The sequence below is a fragment of the Hydra vulgaris genome, chromosome 12 (genome assembly GCF_038396675.1).
Source record: "Hydra vulgaris chromosome 12, alternate assembly HydraT2T_AEP".
NCBI lineage: Eukaryota > Metazoa > Cnidaria > Hydrozoa > Anthoathecata > Hydridae > Hydra > Hydra vulgaris.
In genome coordinates this window covers 12,867,403-12,887,807 of record NC_088931.1, presented here as the reverse complement: position 1 = coordinate 12,887,807, position 20,405 = coordinate 12,867,403, and the positions used below count along the sequence as shown (strand labels likewise).

General features: G+C 29.1%; 3 protein-coding genes across 4 annotated transcripts in view; 2 read left to right on the top strand and 1 right to left on the bottom strand.

Annotated features, from left to right (window-relative positions):
• LOC100211309 (uncharacterized) overlaps positions 1-10,950 on the bottom strand; it is a 41,334-nt gene extending 30,384 nt beyond the window's left edge. The window contains exon 1 of one of the 2 annotated variants that reach the window (XM_065812221.1): positions 10,628-10,950. The gene's annotated coding sequence lies outside the window, so the exon portion shown is untranslated. The remainder of the gene's footprint in view (positions 1-10,627) is intronic. The other variant, XM_065812225.1, reaches the window with a different exon arrangement.
• Positions 6,937-7,629, top strand: LOC136087963 (general transcription factor II-I repeat domain-containing protein 2A-like). Its single transcript, XM_065811595.1, has one exon. It carries the CDS (start codon positions 6,937-6,939, stop codon positions 7,627-7,629), a length of 693 nt encoding a protein of 230 aa, XP_065667667.1.
• LOC136087962 (uncharacterized) lies at positions 7,765-8,250 on the top strand. Its single transcript, XM_065811594.1, has one exon. The coding sequence runs from the start codon at positions 7,765-7,767 to the stop codon at positions 8,248-8,250; it is 486 nt and encodes a 161-aa protein (XP_065667666.1).
• Positions 10,951-20,405: the final 9,455 nt, after the last annotated feature.

Sequence of the window (20,405 nt, the reverse complement as noted above, 5' to 3'; positions counted from 1 at the left end):
TTATTCAGCTAGTGATAAAAAAACATCCCACCATTTATGAAATTGTTTTGGGAAGAGCAGCAGAAGTGTTTGAGTTGTTCCAATCTTTCATCTATCAGATACCACCCCGCAATAATAAAATATTGTCTAAACCTAGCTGCTAAATCACTATCTACTTATAGCGATTTTCGATATGATCAACATACAGGTGTAGGCATTTTAACTCTTCCGAACTTAAGAACTTTAAAAGATTACAAAAATTACATCCGACGATTTAATTAGCTGAATTAAATTAAGTCTTAAGTGAACTTGCAAAAAAAAACACAAAATTTTCTTCCTCATGAAAAATTTGTTTCAATTATTTTTGATGAATTGAATATCCAAGAAGATTTAGTTTGGGACAAATATACTGGAGAGCTTATTGGTTTTGTCAATTTAGGTGATTAAGAAATCAATATTTCTACTTAAAAAAATGTTAGAGAATTAGGTACTCATATACTTGTGTTTCTCGTAAAGAGCATTGTTAATCCTTTATTGTTCAGTTTAGCTACTTTTGCAACTACTAGAATTACATCATTTCAGCTGATGCCTATTTTTTGGAAAGCTGTTTGTTACCTTGAAAGTATACATTTAAAAGTTATTTCTGCAAAAGCTGATGGTGCCTCTCCAAACAGAAATTTTTTTAAAATGCATAAGAACTTAAATATGAATGTGTGTAATGATTTAGTTTACAGAGCTCACAATATTTACTCCAATGAAAAACGTTACATATAATTCTTTTCAGATGCTCCACATTTAATTAAAACTGCTCGCAACTGCCTGGTTCTGGACGAGGTACTCGTTATATGTGAAACAATGGTTTGCACATACTTTGTAGTCATATTTCTCAACTTTATGAGGACTTAGAATGTGGATTATGAGGACTTAGAATGTGGCTTAAGATTAGTAAATAAGCTTACAAGTGATCACATTAATTTAACACCTTATTCAGAAATGTGTGTTTATTTGGCTGCTCAAGTATTAAGTGAAACAGTCGGCAACGTTTTAAAAGAATTTGGTCCACCAGAATGTGTAGGAACTTCTCAATTTTTTCTCATGATGGATAAATTTTTTGACTACTTAAATGTTTTAAGTAAAAATAAAGCTATTAAAAATTTAAAAGAAAATCTAAAACCATATGAATCTGTTAATGATGTACATTTTGAATGGCTTGACAGTTTTCTTTTATACTTTAAGAAGTGGAAAGAGTCTATTGACAATCGAAATGATCAGAGTTATACTGCTAATGCTAAGGCAAATATGTTTATATCTTTGCAAACATATGAACGTATCCACATAACAGTACATTCAATCAAAGAAGTTTGTAAGTTTCTCTCAGAACATGGTGTTCCTTACATTCTTTCAGAAAGGTTTTGTCAAGACGATTTGGAAACTACTTTAGAAGGCAGCGTGCCATAGGCAGCAGGCATGATAATCCCTCTGTCAGAGATGCTGGGTATAATGATAATACTATTAAATCATAATATTCTATACGATCTATTGTCGGTAACGTTCAAGGTCAAAGACATAATTTTTATGAAATAATTAATTCGCCACTGCCAAAAAGAAGAAAAAAATGAGACTAAATAGCAAATTAACCAAGTCCCAGACAGTGACTATAATCCTGTCAAAACAGCTATTTTTATAGCTACAAATAAAAATAATTACATTATTGGCTAAGAATTCACTTTTTAGGCTTGTGTCAATAGTAACTATTTATTTATATAATTATTTATTTATTTTGTCAAAGAAAGCGTTTCCTTTCGATATAAGCAGTTCTTAATCAATTAAGTCCCTAAATCAAAAAACTAAACAGTATTTCTGTAACATTACTCTCAGGTGCTAATACAAAATGGTGTAGGAATTTCCAGATTTAATAAAAGACTGGGTCTCAATAAACAGGTGGGTGAGAATCAGTGCGTTTATATTTTCTAATTTCTAAGGCCGATTTCCACTGAATGCATATATAGTTTGTTTGTTAATAACAAGTAAAAAATAATTATAGATGATTATATTTTTATAAGCTTGGAGGAGGATAATTTTCAAAAACTTTTAAACCTCCCCCTAGAGTAGGGAGCATTTGTGCATATATAGGTATTGGAGGAGGGACCCACAAGTCTGTACAAGATGTGAGGGTGTTAAAACAGCAAGTACATTCATAGTTTGACTACCTTCCTCATTTTTCGAGGCCGTTTCGAATAGCAAGTATACATCTTTCTAAACTGAAATTTGGTAAAAGAAGTGGGTCAATTGCAACTGAAAACCAACCCCCTCAAGGTACAAGCATGACATTTCTCTGATTTTTAACCAAAGTTAATGCATTTAGCTTCTTGGTCTTTTAGTATTAACAGTATTGAACAACCCACTTTTTAATGAAATACAAAAAAAAGTTGCATTAACAAATATAAAATAAAAAAAGATGTCTTGTTTGTTTTTATTTTTTTGACTTTTTATATTTTCTGATGTTTCTTACACTATTAAGCTTAATATTTACTAAATGTTAAGCTTTCTCTGGAGTCCTTAAAAAACGTCCACCTCCTCCCCCCCCCCCCCCAATTATTTTGGATATTTTCCCCACCCAACCTAAGCTTATTAAGACACCGCCCATCTAAATTTTTACTTGTTATCAACAACAAAATTATGTCAAACCTAAAAAAGAAAATTAAGTCAAAATCGGCCTAAAAAAATTAATAAATAGATACTTGTAACCGCTAAATAATAAATCTTCTTTGTAAACTTCCCCCCTTTCCCCTTTATTATCTCTTTTTTGTAAATTTCCCCCCCCCCCCTTCCTCCTCCCTTGTATTAAAGACTCGATAGTAATATAGTAATACTTACTAAATGTAATCTTTTAACCATGATTCAAGATATCAAGAACTTATAAAAAGAACTTTTTTTGCTAAAAAATTGTTTTAATAACAATCAAATTTGTTTGCTTATATTTTTTTCCCAGAAACTATACTAATTTATACAACAGAAAAGTTTAAAAAGGATTAGGGGGTGATCCCAAAGATATATTAAGAATATTCCTAATATTTCATAATTATGACATACTAACAATTTAAAAAGGTAAAAAATTTAAACTTAAGCATACAAAAATTCCTTTTTCTTGAAAAATTATTAGAGTGTGACTTTTTTTTTTGATTTTTTGTGTGCATATACAGGAGCACACAAAGGGTTGAGGATCTGGGTAAGCTTCCGCCGGGCAGCACATTTATGGGGCATCATCAGATGAAAAAATTACTAGAAAAATATTATTAGTAACAGGGTGGCCAGCCACTTTGTACAATCAAATTCTCTGATTTATCACTGACTTAAGTAAATGACTGAGTAAATTTTTCCCTGACTCGAATAATTGAAAAATGTGAATTTTATAATGAAAAAGTGATAGTACTTACTTTTTTGAAAAGTGTCTATTGTATGTAAATGCCTTCCAATTTAACAGCAAAAATTTTATTAGGAAAAAAAACAATAAAAAGCTGCCTTTCATACTTTTTCCATAGAAAATCAATTAAGCTTAATTTTGGAAAATTTCCTTGACTTTTTAGGGAAAAAAAACAAAATCCCTGACTTTTCTGACTCAAATCATTTCCCCCTACTTTTCCATGATCTCCCTGATTTCCAGTATGCTGGCCACCCTGAGTAGGAAATATTTAAAATGGGCAATAAAATCAAAACCGTTTTGAAAAAACTTTGCTATTATACTTTATTTTGATGTCGTATGATTAAAATAAATAAACATCAAAACATGACATAAAAACAAACGTATAAATTGGTATAGGATATATTATATATACGATGTATATAACTTTATAGTATTTTAAATCATGAATGATATAATCGCTTCTCAATTAATTAGTATTTATACTAATGGAAAATTGAATGGATTTTAATCCATTAAATAAAAATTCCTTTTTACATAATTTATATAAAAGAAAAAACTTTATTCAACTGCCAACAATTTTTTAAAAAATAACTTAGTTGTTTTAGCCATAATATTTTTATTAAATTTGTGGCTATAAAAATAACTGTTTTGTATCTTCTGAAGCAGATGGATAGACCGAAAACCAAATTTATGGATTAACTACATTGCTGCATGTCGCTTTTTTAATCTCTGTTCTTATAGAAGATTTACGTGCTTGTCACTTGTTGATTTGATGTTGTCATATGAAAAGCTTCTTACCCTTGTGAACAAAACAAGCATACTTTCAAAATGAGAGAAGATATTTTATCAATTATCAATTTGCACTGCAATACTGTAACATATATTGTTTAAGCTACTTATAATCACTTAGTCCTTAAGCACTTCATTTACCAGAGCTTTGCTATTAATAGATGTTACAAAAGAATTGCTTTGTTTACGAAAAATCGTTTCACATTCCAATGTGAAACGATTTTTCGTTTTTTCTTTTTTGAAGATATTTTGAGTATTGATGTTAGTTTTACATAAACCACATCTATTCTTAGAATTAACATATTTTTGGGTGTCATCTGAATCAATTTTGCATGCTGATAATATTTCTATACACTGTTTTATATTGCTCATCAGATTTTGAAAATTTGAACTTTGAGTAAAGTTTTTGAAAGCATAGCCTGACAAATATTGAATTATACTTAATTCTTTATCAGTAAAAATATAAAATGACGAAACATCGCTATTAGAACAATTATTAAGTTTACTTCCTGAAAGATCTCAAAGAATGTGATTTCCAACTTCAGTAAGCAAAGTATCGGTCAATAAAACATTTTCAAACTTTGATGGCAAGAAATTTTTATGAAGAAGTCCATAAAATTGAGAATAAAAATTTTCTGCATCACCATTGTATTTTGAAATAAAAACCTTAAATTTTTCGAAAAGAGAAATTGAATCTTCAGAACTAAAACAAAAATTCTGCTTTGAAAGTTTAATTCGAATTTCTTCAGGCAAACATAAATCATTTGATAATTTATAAGCACATTCTTCAACAATTTTCTCAAGATCAAGACAACTAAATTGTATGGAGTCTTTTTCTTAACTAACTGAATTGATTTGTTCGTGTTTCAAAGTTTTATGTCTTTTCAGGCCATATTTCGTTTTATAAACTTTACAACACAAGTCGCAAGGAAAATTGGATACAAAACAAACTTCAGATAATAAATTATCTAGATCTTGTTCAATTTCCATGTTATTGTCGAAAATTCCATCAGTTTAAGCCATATACAGATCATCAAGCTGTGTTTTTTCATGAAGTTCACTGCTCATTTATTAAAACTTGTGCAGGGTCGACGGGTCGAATTTCAAAGTTCATCTATTTCTTATGACTATGGTGTCTCACTAAGCAATATTTACGTTATGTAACATAGATATGTCGAATTATTTAAGGTTTTTTTTGTTTTTAATGTTTTGAAAAACTTATGTGTGGAGAAAGGGGGAATAGTAGTAAAGTGGGGGTGGGAGTTGATTTTGAAAAAATATTTAAAAATATATAATCATTTAATAAAAATATAGAGTACAAATTAAAAACAATTATTTCTCATATTTAACCATGTAATGCGCAGGTTTAACCTGATTGGTTTTAAATAGTAGCGCGACTATTACTATATATGTTTTTATTTATTTATTTGTCTGAAATATATCTCATTCAAACATATAAGACTTTTATTCCACTTTTTCATTTTATTTTACAAAATCTGAAATTTCTTGTAGGCATCAAAATTGTGCACTAAGCGTGCGTTTTAAAAAAAAGTGAAAATTTGTGAAGTCATATCAATCATTTTGTTAAAAAAAAAAACTCGCTTGTAAAAAAAAGTTAACTATTTCCAGGTGCGTAAAAAATTAATTCTCTTAGATTCCTCAAAGGCCTTTTAAAAATACAAAGCAATTGTTAATTGCAAACTTATTCAAGAAATAAACCAAAATCATTTGATACAGGTGCGGATTCAGACTATCTAGTAAGGAGGAAGAGGCAATTTTTAGGGTTTTTTTTTGTTTTATTGGATCCCGATCATCTGCCAAGGGTGTGGGAGAGGGAGGGGGGAGAAGATTTCAAGAGGCGAAAATTCGCATTTTTCAATTTTATTAAAATTTTATATCACTTTTAAACACCCTACTTAAATTATTTTCTTCTTTTTCGAACAATATGTTGTGTTGATGTTACAGAAATAGGTATTGGGCAAACTGTTCTAAATAGAGATGACGGGGATAATGTGAAAACAAAAACTTGAGGACCAATTTTGATAAAAGTTTAACTGACGTCACTATTATATTATTTGATTGGTTTTTATATTTTACGCTTTTTAATGTCTTCTTTTTTAAACGATTGGTTTTATGTTGTTTTGTAACGTCTTTTCATTACCTGATGACGCTGACCACAATAGGTCAACGAAATATCGTTAATATATTATTATATCTAAAACATATTTAAAAAATAGTTATACGCTGCCTTTTTTATTAAAATTAATTTATTTATATATATATATATATATATATATATATATATATATATATATATATATATATATATATATATATATATATATATATATATCAGGGTTGTCCAACGCGTGGCCCTCGTCAGCCTATGGCATGGCCCGCATATCACGGTCCATTAATTTTGAATTTTTATTTTAATAAAAATTTCAAATAACAATAATAAAATAAGTTCTACAGCAACAGCATATTATTTATATATTTATAATTCGAATTATACATTCGATTTCGATTATACTTTCACTATATAAATCCGCATTTGAAATAATAAAACGCGCTATAATGTGAACAGGCACTACACGACAAAACAAGCAGTAAGTTATGACAAATTTAAAGGCCAATTTCGAATTGATAAGATTGAATTGTTGAAGAAAACCTTTCTTGCACAACAATCAGTGATGAAAACTAAAGTGATTAGCTCTTACAGTGCTACCAAAATAAGTTTTTTAATGGCAGAAGCTATTGCAAAAAAGAGTAAACCTATTTGTACTGGAGATTTATTAAAAAACTGTTTAAAAATATTTTGTAAAGAGATATGTCCTGAAAAAACACCTACTGTTGAAGATCTTAGCCTCTCACACCAGACTATTGCTAGAAGAGTTGAAGATCTATCAAAAAATATTGAATTATCATTAAAAGAAATATTAAATAAATGTGAAGCCTATAGTCTGGCACTGGATGAATCAACAGACAGAGGTGATACTGCTCAGCTAGCCATTTTTATTAGAGGTATAACTAGTAACTTTGAAGTAATTGAAGAACTGTTAGATATTAAACATATGAAGGACACAACAAGAGGAGAAGATATTCTCTCTGAAGTGAAAAAAACATTGGTGAAATTACCAGAAAAGAAACTCTGTGGTGTCACTACAGATGGAGCAAGTGCACTAACAGGAAAAAATATTGGATTTATTACATTACTTAAGAAATCCATTAATCTTGAAATTATTTCATATTACTGCATTATACACCAAGAGCAGTTATGTGCAAAAGTATTGGAGATGAAGAATGTTATGGAACTTGTTATTCATACTGTTAACTTTATAAGAAGTCGTGGCCTTAATCACAGACAGTTCAAACAATTACTTGAAGGTTGTGGTAGTGAGGCTGAAGATGTAATTTATTTCAGCCAGGTTAGATAGCTTAGTCGAGCTGCTACTCTGAAAAGATTTTGGATACTATTACCTGAAATAGTGCTCTTTCTAAAAATTAAAGGGAAAGACACAAGCTTGCTTGAAAATATTGACTGTCTGAATGATTTGGCATTTTTGATTGACATGACTCAGATGTTAATGGAATTAAATCTTAAGTTGCAGGGAAAAGATCAACTTATTAGTAAATTGTTTGAAAATGTAGAAACATTTGTTTTAAAATTAAAACTTCTGAAACAACAATTAAGTTCTAAAGTACTTGTCCATTTCAAGGCATTATCAGAAAGAAATATTAATACAATTGACTCTGAAAGATATTGTACTCTTATTTTAAAATTAATTGATGAATTTGACACAAGATTCTGTGATTTTAAAAATGAAAAAAATGAGTTAGACTTATTTGCGCATCCATTTTCCATCAAAGCTGAGACAGTTAGAAATGAATTTCAAATGGAATTAATAAAATTGCAAAACAATAAAGATCTTAAAGAAGCCTACAAAGAAGTAGAATTATTAGAATTTTATAAAAAATACATGAGCATTGAAGTTTTTCCTCATTTGTGCAGAAATGCTATTAAATATTTTTCACTTTTTGAAAGCACATACAACTAAGAACATTTATTCTCAAAAATGAAGCATGTAAAAACAGAACAGAGAAATAGATTGACAGATGAACACCTTACTAATACCCTTCGAACTGCATCATCAAATATAAAAGCAGACATAGATCATTTATGCAAAAAAAAACAGTGTCAAGTTTCACATTGATCGAACTTTTGTATAACTTCACTTTGAACCTTAACTATGAGTGTAACTGTTTATTTAAATTTAAATAAAAATTTCAATTTTTATTTTGGGTATTTTATGTTTGTGGCCCTCAAGTTGATTTTGAAACGAATTAATGGCCCTTACTGTAAAAAGGTTGGACATCCCTGATATATATATATATATATATATATATATATATATATATATATATATATATATATATATATATATATATATATATATATATATATATATATATATATATATATATGTATATAGATATATATGTGTGTGTTGTGTGTTATTGCTCCTCCCCTCCATATGGATCCGCCCTTTGTTTTGACTTAATAATTTTATACTTAATTGTATGAAAATTTAAATAATATTTTATGCTTTATAAAACAGTAAGCAAAATAAACATTCTGTTGCATTATTACATATAATATTTCTACATTGTTTTGAGTTAATTATTCAATTAAACTATTTTAAATTGCGTTAGATAAAAAAGGAAATGTAGATAAATATGAAAAGCAAAAAAAAAGAACTTTACGACCTCAAAAAGTTCGTTAGTATTTTTTATTTTGTCGCATGGCCTAAGATCCATCTCGTATTTTCTTAAAAATTTACCGTTTTTTGCAGACTCACTTTGAAATAAAACTTTTTTTTTGTACTAATCTTTATACTATCTTATTGCAATTTTTCAAAGCAATATTCTGGCAAACCATCGTAATTTAAATAAATCAGAAATTGACATAATTTGATACGTAGACTAATTTACATGAACATTGACGTATTTGGCTTAATATAAAAACTTAGATTTGAGGTAAACGTGATGCGACTTGAGCACTGGAGTAAAAACTTCTTTATAAAACGGCCACCTTAACCCCCTGGTTTAGAGAAGTTAATGTGAAGAAAAATGTTGGTTTGCCTTAATTAGGATTATGATTTATAAATAGATTTCAAATTTTATCGAAATATTTGTTGGCCCACAAAAGATAAATTCGTATAAAGTTTAAAACCCACTTCTTATTTGAGGGTTTTACATTTTTATAAATTAGGCCAAAAAATAAAAATGGCTTCTATCTCATGTCAACTTACTGGAATGAGTAGTATAAAAAGTTCAACAAAAAAAAAACTAAACTTTTTAAAAATAAAAACAACTTTAAATGAAAACCTCTAAAAATGAGCTATGCAGAGGCAGGGGGAGGTGTGCATATCTATTTAGGAACCATTACAAATTTCTCCTTGTGCTTTTAATTAAACAATTTTGAAAACATCTGAATTATTTCTTAAACATTTGGACGGACAAATATCTGCGATGTCTATTTAATGATCTGGACAGAGCTGAATTTCAGTTTTCTATATGGTAAAAGCATCATAAAAAAAAAAAATGTGTATAATAAAGTTTAAATAAGTTTTTCAATTGTTCCTTTGACGCTAATTTTTTTTCAAACTTATTTAATTGAATCAAAGATTTAAAAAACCAATTGGAGAAAGTTGAATGCGTTTTATTAAATTCTCATGTGCATTAACTTGTTTAAGTAATTGGTTTTAATTGAATAATTTATATTTGTTAATTATAAATAACTTTTACAAATGAAATCATTAAAGAAGAAAGAGCATTACGTTATTAATAACATTATTAAATAACTTTAATATTAATTAAAATAAATAAACTTGATTCAACTTTTTATTCAATCAATGATAAATTAAAGTCTACAAAAAAAACATTTGTTTCTATTTATCCAACAATATCTATTCAACAACTTATATCCAAAATGTAAATCTTTAAAAACCTGTTTCAATTTTAATAAATAATTTATGTAATAGTCAAATGCATAGGTTAATAATGATACTATTTCTAGAACTAAAATGAAAAAAATACAGTAGTAAATTGAATGAACAATTCATTTTGTATTCTTTATTATGTTATTCCTAAGAATTTATTTTTTTAATTCTATATTTTAAATCACAACGCGATTTAAAATTACAAAAATTAATACTGTCAAACTGGACCAAGTGAAGTTTTTTTTAATAAAATGCTTAAAAAAAAAGAAAAGAAATTTTCTGTTACAAGCAATATAATTTTAAGAATTAACTATTAGAAAAAAAAATTAAGTAACTTAAGTGTGTTATAGTTATAAAGTAACCTTCTACATATATTTTATTATGTTAAAGTTAAAAAAATAAATAAACAACGTTCTACGTCAGATCTATTTACCTGCATTTTACATTGAGATCGTTTCCTTTCTTCATTATTTCCTTTCTTTTTTTTATATATATAATGTTATTAGGTCTAAACACTACTTTTATTTGCACAATTTTCTGTATGCTTATAGATTAGCGTTTGCTTCGATTAACTATTGTTTAAGTAATTTTTCGATGGTATTTTTCCATATCCAAATCAACTTCCTGTGGAGGTGGTTAAATATATAAAAAAATATTTGTAAAATTTTCAATTCAGAACATTCTTAAGCTTTACAAAATAAACTAATATACAGAGCAAAAATAAACCAATTTTGGTTTATAACAATTCCAAACAAACATTATAACAAAAACACATTATAACAAACACACATAACAAAAACACATTACAACTACATTAAAATAAAATTATAAGAATGTATCGTTTATTTCGGTGAAAAAACTTCCGCTTTAAAAAAAAGGTAAAGGCAGTTAGCAAGCAATTAGTTTATAAATATTTAAGTCAGTAAAAATAAAAAAATTATTACAAAAAAAATAAAAATGTTAACTTATAAAACAGTTTAAAAACATATTTTATACATTTAGGTAATTAAAATAAATACTGTGATATTGAAGTAACTTAAGTTAATAAACAGGGTGGTGCAAAAGCAAAGTTATAATTTGTTTAATAAATAACTTTTGTTGTTCTGATTTTACTTGGCGTGTGCATTTAGAAATATTTATATCATAGTTCAAAAATATGTTCGCATTATATTTTGAAAATATATCTTTCAAATGATGCCGGTATTTGCTTCAATCTGACGTGCTCTTCAGACCCAGCCCCTCACTTCTACTTGGATATTGGCTTTAAGCTCATGAATGGCGTTTTAGCATATTGGTATACATTTTTCCCTTTAGATTGCCTCAAATTAACAAAATTGGTATCTGTTCGGGCGAACGTAGTGGTCAGTTAAAACCAGAAAAACGCGATACAATTCGATCTCAAATACTTTGCGCAGGAGAACCATACTTTGAAAAGCTGTGTAATCTGTGGCTCCATCTATCTAAACTATAGTTCTGGATTATTTTTCACTTGTGGTTATAAAAACATTTCAATCATTCCCGGATATTGAATCCTTTTCCAATTAACTGCAACATGTTTGTCATTTTCATAAAAATATGGTCCAATAATCATTCTAAACTTTTTTCACACCATACTGTGCATCTAAGTAAACAAAGGTGCATTTGATCTTTAACAGTTATCAGATTTTGTGTGCCCCATATTCTGCAGCTTTGCTTGTTAAAATTACCATTGATTTGAAAATGAACCTCATTACTAACTATAAGTTTGCTGAGGTGGCAATGACTGGATTTGAACTCGTATTGCACAACATTCTGGGTTTTAACAAGTCGTTTGACGGTCTTACCTACTGAGCTTTCCAGTCACAAATTCGTGATTTAACTCGTAAATTGATCAAATCTTATAAGGGAAAATGTGTAAAGTATGTAAAGTTCTTTGCAAAGATCGCCTAGACATCACTAACTGATTAGACATCAGAAAGTCGCCCAGGGTGGGCGACGTTCTGATGTCTAATCAGTTAATAAAGATAAAATATATTATCATTAAATTAACGCACATGCTTTAATTTAATGATAATATATTTCAAGTGTAAAATGCAAATCTGCGCGTCAAACGTGCACGCTAGCGTGAAACTCTTGTAATATGCAAAAAAGGTTATATATAAAATATTTCTACGTTTTAAAATACTAACAAGTTAAGTATATATGTTGGTAATGTTTTCCTTTGATATTTCTTATGCTTTGCAAAGGAAATGCTTGATCTATAAGGATTCGATCTAATAAAAAGATAATGGACATTAGAAAGTAAATTTTAGATATTTTTAAGCAATTGGAAAAGTTCCTTTAAAACTTAAAGCAACTATTTCTAGATATATTTTGATTGAAAATATTTGATTGAGTATTTTTTAAGTTTACGTCCGAATCCAGTAGTATCAAATTTTGTTTACAAATATCTATACTCTCAAAAAAGTAGAAGGACGGACGTTGTATTTAATAAAAACTATATTCTAAACTTTGAGAAACAAGAAAGTGTAGCTAATCTTCTAGGGTCATTTTAAACCCCTCGATACAATATTTTAAAAGAGATCAAAATGTTATCAGAAGCACATAAGGCTAAATGTGAAGAAACTGAGCACTGACTAGATCAGAAACAAGACATAAGCCAAGAAAAGGATCAGAAACAAGACATAAGCCAAGTAAAGAAGGCAAATGATTTGGATTGTCAGAAAAGCAAGTTGGAAAATTGACTCTTTGAGTTAGAGATTAAGAAAGGCAAAAATTGAGGCTTTAACACCTTAAGGCCTTAACGCCTGCAGAGTCATTGAAACTGGAGCCAAGCCATTCAGTGCGATTAGCATTAAAGCCACCAACAACTACGATATTGGTAGATTGATAAAGAGAGAGGGCTAGGTCAATTTGATCAGAAATAACATCGAAAAGAGTGCAGTCTTGAGGTGAAGGAGAGTGATATATAGAACAAAGTGAAAGGTAATAGAAAAAAGTAGTGCTAAACGAAAGCACATAAATAAATAGCCTGTGGATTCAAACCTAGTTTCCCGACAAATGGATGAATTCTTGCAAACAAAAACTGTCAGGCCAAGCATGTCACTATTGAAGTCTTTACAAGTTAAAGGAAGATAATCATCAACACTAAGATCACAAGATGAGACAGCTGAACTCAAATTAGTCTCATTAAGAGCAAGAAAGTCTGATGAGCTTAGCAAGAGATAAGACTCAACAGAAGAAAAGTTACTTCGAAGACCGCGAATATTAGTAAATGATAGACTTGGAAAATTTGGAGATGACAATGGTTTTTTAAGTTTTCTTGTTTTTAGTACTTTAGTCATTTTTATATTTGTTAAAGAACTTGACTCAAAACACAAGTAGTACTCCGTACACTATTTAATAGTCCAAGTAATTGCCTCATTCAAATTAATAAACCCGAAGCCGTAACATAGAGCTTTAAATGTGGCCTCAACAATGCACACAAAAAATACGAACAGGGAACCATCCATGCTCAACATGGCAATGTTAGTACTCTGATATTTTATAGCTGTTGATGGAATCACCCTCTCTGAGAGCTACCACAGAGTTTTAAAAATCTGACTACCAGCCGCCCTCTGAACCTCAAAACTGCGTTATAGAGCCATATCGTCATTTGGAGATAATAGAATGAATTGCCTAGTAATATAAACAGAGAGACAAGCAAAACCCATACATTGAGTCTATAAGGTTCAGCATTTAACATCCTAAACCGGAAACAATGTACTATAAATATATCTACGCTAGCCTAATAGATGAAGAAGGGGTGAGCGGCTGGTCAACAAATAAAATCTGTTTACCACTTTTTTTTACTTTGGAGGCCTTCTACTAGACTGTAGCCGGATGAACTTAAATTATGCCCAAGATGAGTATTTTTATCAACACCATCTCTTAACCAAAGTCTTTACTCAACCAAGAGTCCAAAGGCAGAGCTCGTTTTAAGTTGTAGTTGGCTTCTCCTAGTCTTTGCCTAAAAAATCATATCCTAAAAAGGCAGCAGGACACGAAGCAGGTTGTATTTTCCCCACACATTTTCAAATTTTTATCGTCTTAATTTTTTTATTTTCACATGTTAAAATACATATAACGGTTTTTTTAGAGGAATTTTTTTATGTTGATTTTTACCAAAAAGTAGTTTATTTTAACATTTTAAGTCTAAAATTGATAAAACTTGAACTATTTTTGTGTGACTTTTTTATATGATTTTGTGTGACTTTTTTTTATGATTTTGTGTCTGAGTACTCGAATGCTGACGTTCAAAATAAAATTGAACAACTTTGATTTTTTGCTCTGAGATGAGTCTTTCCATCATAAGTTTCCAAATTTTTTCATATATATCCATATACATATTTCATTTATATATATATATGTGTGTGTGTGTGTGTGTGTGTGTGTGTGTGTGTGTGTGTGTGTGTGTGTGTGTGTGTATAAAAAACTGGAAAACTTTCATTTGCCTTGGATGCAAAGTTTTAAAACTTTCATTTATCATGGATGCAAAGTGTTTGGTAAGCATGGTAAACGTTGGCGGTGGCAGCAAGACATCCAAATCCGTCTTGCTACAGAGTTTCTTCTACGAAAAGGTTCCCAAAGTCATGGATTGGCAGTCCAATAGCCCCTTCTCGAATCCAATCGAAAATACGTAGGCCAACAGTAGTGGGAGTGGGATGAGATTCCTATTTCCTATTATATTAAAGAGAAATCAAGCTTCAATATTTAAAATTTTCCTGATTCATAACAGTTTACTCTCTCTTTTTCTTTCTCCTTATCAATTAACCCTTCCTGCTACATCTCCTTTTCCTCCGAGCAATTTTTTTGCTTAGAAGTTAAATCTTTAATCATTTACTTTACTCTCAACATGTCTTTCTTCCATATTCTTTGTATAATAAAACTTCCAAGCAAGAGCTGCAAATAATCAAAAACTCCTATAAAACCTCTCAAACCATCATTGTTATTTATTACAGCTGAAGCATGTATCTATTCCATCATTATTTTTTTCTTCTGCAGGCTGTTCCAAAACAATATCAATTGGGTTCTTGATATACCTGTTACCTTGAAACACTCGGTAAATTTTTCTTTTCTTGTATACTTTACCATAAAAGTTTTTTCTACTAAATAAATTCACACTCGACTTCCTTCTCTCTTTTTAAACAACAACATCATTAGGTTTACAACTTTAGTTCTTAAGTAGTTTAGTAATTATACAAACTCAAAAATTAAAACAACTATTTAAAATTTAGTTCTTAAATAAATATATCAATAACAAATTTGGTTGCTATGCACGCAACTAAGTAAATTTCAAATCAATTTTTTAACTGTTTTTTGTTTATAAAACCATACCATGTTATATGTGGTTGAAAAGCCAGTTAAGTTTTTTACAAAGCTAACTACGAAACTGAAAATTATTGACCTAGTATTAAACTAGGTTTCAGGTAAGCTTATATAATATAGAATAATAATTTAGGGTAACTTTTCTGCTTAAATCGCTTTTTTAGAGACATTATCTTCAGCAAAAGAAACCATTTGGTTTTTAAAAAGTTTTTAAATATCATATAAATTTTCGAATTTTAATCAAGCTATTTTATTTTTTAAATAAAATAGGTCTTTTCGCATTTATGAAACTTTTAATTCTACTTCTAGCATCTTAATAACATCTAAAGGCATATGGATGTTTTTAAAAACCTCAACAACCCAACAATCAGAGAAATTATAAAGAAGGAGGTAACCTCCATTTTAGTTTGTTTCGACTGTGTCTTTGAGTTTCTATCTGCTGATCCTTTGATTGATTGATCCAGTTGTTTTACAGATACTTACATTTACATATCCTCTACATTGTATTTTTGAAAGTATCAATTCATTTTTGTTTATTTGATTTAGTGTTTGCACATGTTTTCTCAAAATGGTGAATATTTTGAATACTTAATTTTGAAATACTAATATGAAATATGACAAGTTTATTATGTTTGTGAATTACTTTATTAATATAACAAAAATTTTATTTGTTTAAATAAGCAAATAGGATTACTTTGCCAAATGTACAAGTAATAACAATATCTGTTGTTTAAAAAGTAATTTTTCTAAATTTAGCGAAGTCTAGATTTATTGACGGATTTGTCTAGTAATACTCGCAGTGAAGTGTTCATACTTCAACTAAGATTCTTACTTTGCATGCGCTCTTTTATTAAAAAAACATTATTTCAAGTTTTTAGTTTATTACGGTCTTGATTTTTAATTATTTTAAATTTCAGACGCTCTAAAAAAAAAGAATCTTTTTACTTTTTAGTTAAAATTCATTTAACTTATTCTTGCTTTAATCTAGTCATAAAACTAATTATAAAGTACAAAGAAGACCTTAATGTTTTATGCAAATTTTCAGTCTAGACAAGACCGCGTTACATGTGAATATGGGTGTTTGGGTTGGGTCGCGCTAGGTTTCAGATATTTTAGAACTAACCGTTTGTTAAATTTGTTTCAGAAGTATTTTAATTATCTCAAATAAAAAAAATCTGTATTTAGAATCAAATTAGAATTAGACGTCTAGATAAAATGGAAGATTTTCCGCCTTTCGTTTCAAACCTTTAATTTTCTTTATGTTTACAAGAATAAAAAACCATTAATTGAATATGCTAAGAATATCAAAAAAGAAATGGTTAAATCTACAAGAATCGACTCCTTCGCCATAGCTTTATAAGTAAGAGTAAAGAAATTTTATAACATTGGAATAATGTAAATCTAAACCATCAAAGTTATATGAAAAGTCTTTCATTTGAAAAAGTGTCTGAACTAGAACAAATATAAAAATTTGAAACATAAAAGTAGAGATGTCTGAATGGTGATGTTTTTCGAATACTAAAAACCGAATATTTGGCGAGGCGCTTGGAATATTTGGCCGAAACACCGAATACTCAGCGTCGCATAGTTTTTTTGAGGGTTCCAACGCGCTTCGTTGAAGTGCATATCTCAACTACACTGTTGACGTTTTTCTTTTATATGTGACTTGCTTATGTCACAGCTCGCATTATTTGCTGACTGTTACACCAAATTTTTTAACTATAGTAATATATAAAAGTATCACTCTATAAACAATAATAATATAATAATAAGATATAGCCGTAACTACTAGTGTAAACAGTTGCGAAGTGCAATAACGGTAGATATTGCGCTATAACAGGTCAGTTAAGTTTTTATTTTTGTTTTTACCAAATAGTTTCTGCAAAATTTAGATTTGTCTAGTTTGTTTTTAAAATTGTTCACTGAATCAGCTTCTATTATTTCAGACGGTAAATTGTTCCATGCATTTACAACTCGATTTTGGAAGAAGTGATACGTAAAGGTATTTCTGTAAAAAGGTTCTTTCAGTTTGAATTTTTGTTGTTCTAAATATGGACCTTATTTAATGTATATTGATAATGGCCTGTAACCAAATTTATCTTATTATGGCCAAGTCGACTTTTGTAATGTTAAATGAGATCTCGACGTAGTCCACGTTCACTTAGTGTTGTTAATTGCATAATCTTTATCCTATTTTCATAAAATAGGTTTTTTAATTTTATGCGCTAGTTTGGTTACTTTTCTTTGGATCTTTTCAATTATATTTATACCTTGCTGTAGGTATGGAGACCATGCATGTTGGTATGGACTGCAAACTGAAGCTGTGGACGTACAAACGTTGTATAAAGCATTTTTACCATGCTTATGTCTAAATACTTAAATGTTTTTTTTATGATACTCAACATTCTATTGCTTTGCTAGTTACTAAATCAACATATAATTGCCATTTTAGTTACGATTGAACCACAATACCCAAGTCACGTTAAGCTTCTGTGTTACATAATGTATAATTGTAATTGTAATCAATATCAGTCATTATAAATGTAGTATTTGGGTTTTTTTCCGATATGCATAACTTTGTATTTTTCATAATTAACTTTTGTGAGCCAGATAGATGACCATGGCATTATATTATTTATATCGTTTTGAAGACTTATTGAATCATAAGGAACTTTTATTATGTTTGTTATTTTACTATCATCAGCATAAAGTTTGATAGGATTTTTGACTAGATCTGGGAAATTGATAATGAAATCAAGATCAGCATTGGTCCTCTTTTTTATTATTATTTTTTTAAATCATTCATAAAGATTTCAAAAATAACCAGCTTAGGTATATCTTGCATTTCTGAGGTATATTAAGAAGATGCTATAGATAGATTTAGCACAATATTTCAATAGCAAAAACTTCAAACTTCAATAGGAACAATAGTTATACGGTTGCCTCTTTTATTCATGCACTCTCCAAAACTAATTAACTGGGATTAGTTAAAACACAACAAGCAAAACAAAACAAAAAATTGAATGCTCTGAGAAATATTGAAATGTTTTTTTCGTCATAAGAAAAAATAATGTAAATGAAACAATTAAATTAATCTCGGCAGAAAATATGCACACATGAAGATTTGGAAAAAGAACAGTTCAATTGCAAATTAAATTGGTTTTTACATGAAACTGTTTGCTTAAATTGAACAGCACTTATAACACCCTTATAAGGGTGACAACACCCTTATAAGGGTGACAAAATATTATCCTAACAAAACTTGCTAAAATTTTCTTATAATAAGTGGGTGGTAGTGTACATAGTGAATGGCTAATTTTGGAAGCATGTATAATTTATAAAAAAATCAAAAGGTTTTAAGTATTGATTATGCAAATTTTTTTTTTTTCATTTCCTATTTTTAGCAATGGTGGTATAATTGATTTCTTTTTTCTTGATTGGAATGGAATATAAGCTAGTTAGTTTTTTCTGAATTCAATTACAGTTTGTTAGATTTGAACCAAGTACTATATTTTTGATCGTTGATGTATAACATGAAGAGTAGGGGAGCTAGAATGGAACTTGGGGAACTCCGCATTTAATTATACGCGGTCTGTTTATAAAAAAACTCTCAAACCAGTGTAAAGCAACATTTTTTAAATAGCAATTTTTTTTTATGTAGCAATTCTTTATATAATAATTATTTGAAAAAAAATTAAAGAAATATTTAGATGTGATCCTTTTTTATGCGTTCTTATTTTTTTAATTTTTTTCCAACAGTTTGGTATTCGGCCGAATAGTTTGCGGAGTTGGTCTATGCATAGGATTCATTGACTGATAACCGGTACCACTGTGCCGGTGATGCCGTTCATATTCCAATGGTTGGCCATGTTCGTTTTACGATCGGCAGACTGTGCCGATCATGCCGACCTTGTTCCAGACTTAAACCATAATTGAAAAAAAAATTCAAGTTTACGCATGCGTTATTTTTATAAAGAATTTCAAAATAAAATCTTAAAAAGTTAAAAAGTTAGTAAAGAATTAAAAAATAAATAAAGATTTCTTTGAGAAATATGCACCTTTGAAGATGTTTCGATGCTTTTCCACAACTTGAGCAAGTTGTTCTTTCTCTACTGGATCAAAACATTTGTCTTTGATGTCTCCTATAAACTTGATACCTCGCTCTTCAATATCTTTGACACAAGAAAGATTGCATACAAATTTTTTTGCAGCGTTAAAGTCCTCGAATTTATTCTAATGTTCTGATGGAACGTTTAGCCATTCTTGAGGTCTGTTTAATTTTAACAAATGAAAAAGCAACCATGACATTTTGTCAATAAAAGACGATAAAAAAGGTTTTTCTTCGTTGCGCCATATAATATTCGGAGTCTTCGGTTTATATGGAGTAAATGCTTTAGGTCTCGGTAAGTTTATAGGTTTCTGACCAACAATAGTCTTTTCTGCATAACTCACAGAGTCGTCGAACAAGGAAAAGACTACTAGCTCCTCTTTTGAAAGACTCTTAGAAATTGAAAGAAATATATTTAGCCATTCTCTTAACCTTTCTTGCTTCTTCATCAGTAAGTTCAAAAGTACGAGATAGTAGGAATATTTTAATAAATGGCTTTTGACATCCACCTTGCATAATGATCAGAACCAGCATACCAAATTTTCTTTTGTCCACCAAAAAAAAAAAAAGAGTAACCTCAACTAGTTCGCAATAGTCCTCACGAGGAAATGTTTTTCTTTCCAAGCAATTTATTGCCCAATTCTTTACTTTAGGTGCTAGTTGAAATAAAAACTATTTTCATCATGAGGCCAGTCCCACACTCTAAGTTCTTTTATATTCTTGTTAAAGTTATGAAATTCTTCTTTGAACCTTACAA

Excerpts from the sequence above, each read along its gene's own strand:
- LOC136087963 (XM_065811595.1), top strand. The coding sequence starts at position 6,937 with ATGGCAGAAGCTATTGCAAAAAAGAGTAAACCTATTTGTACTGGAGAT.
- LOC136087962 (XM_065811594.1), top strand. The coding sequence starts at position 7,765 with ATGACTCAGATGTTAATGGAATTAAATCTTAAGTTGCAGGGAAAAGAT.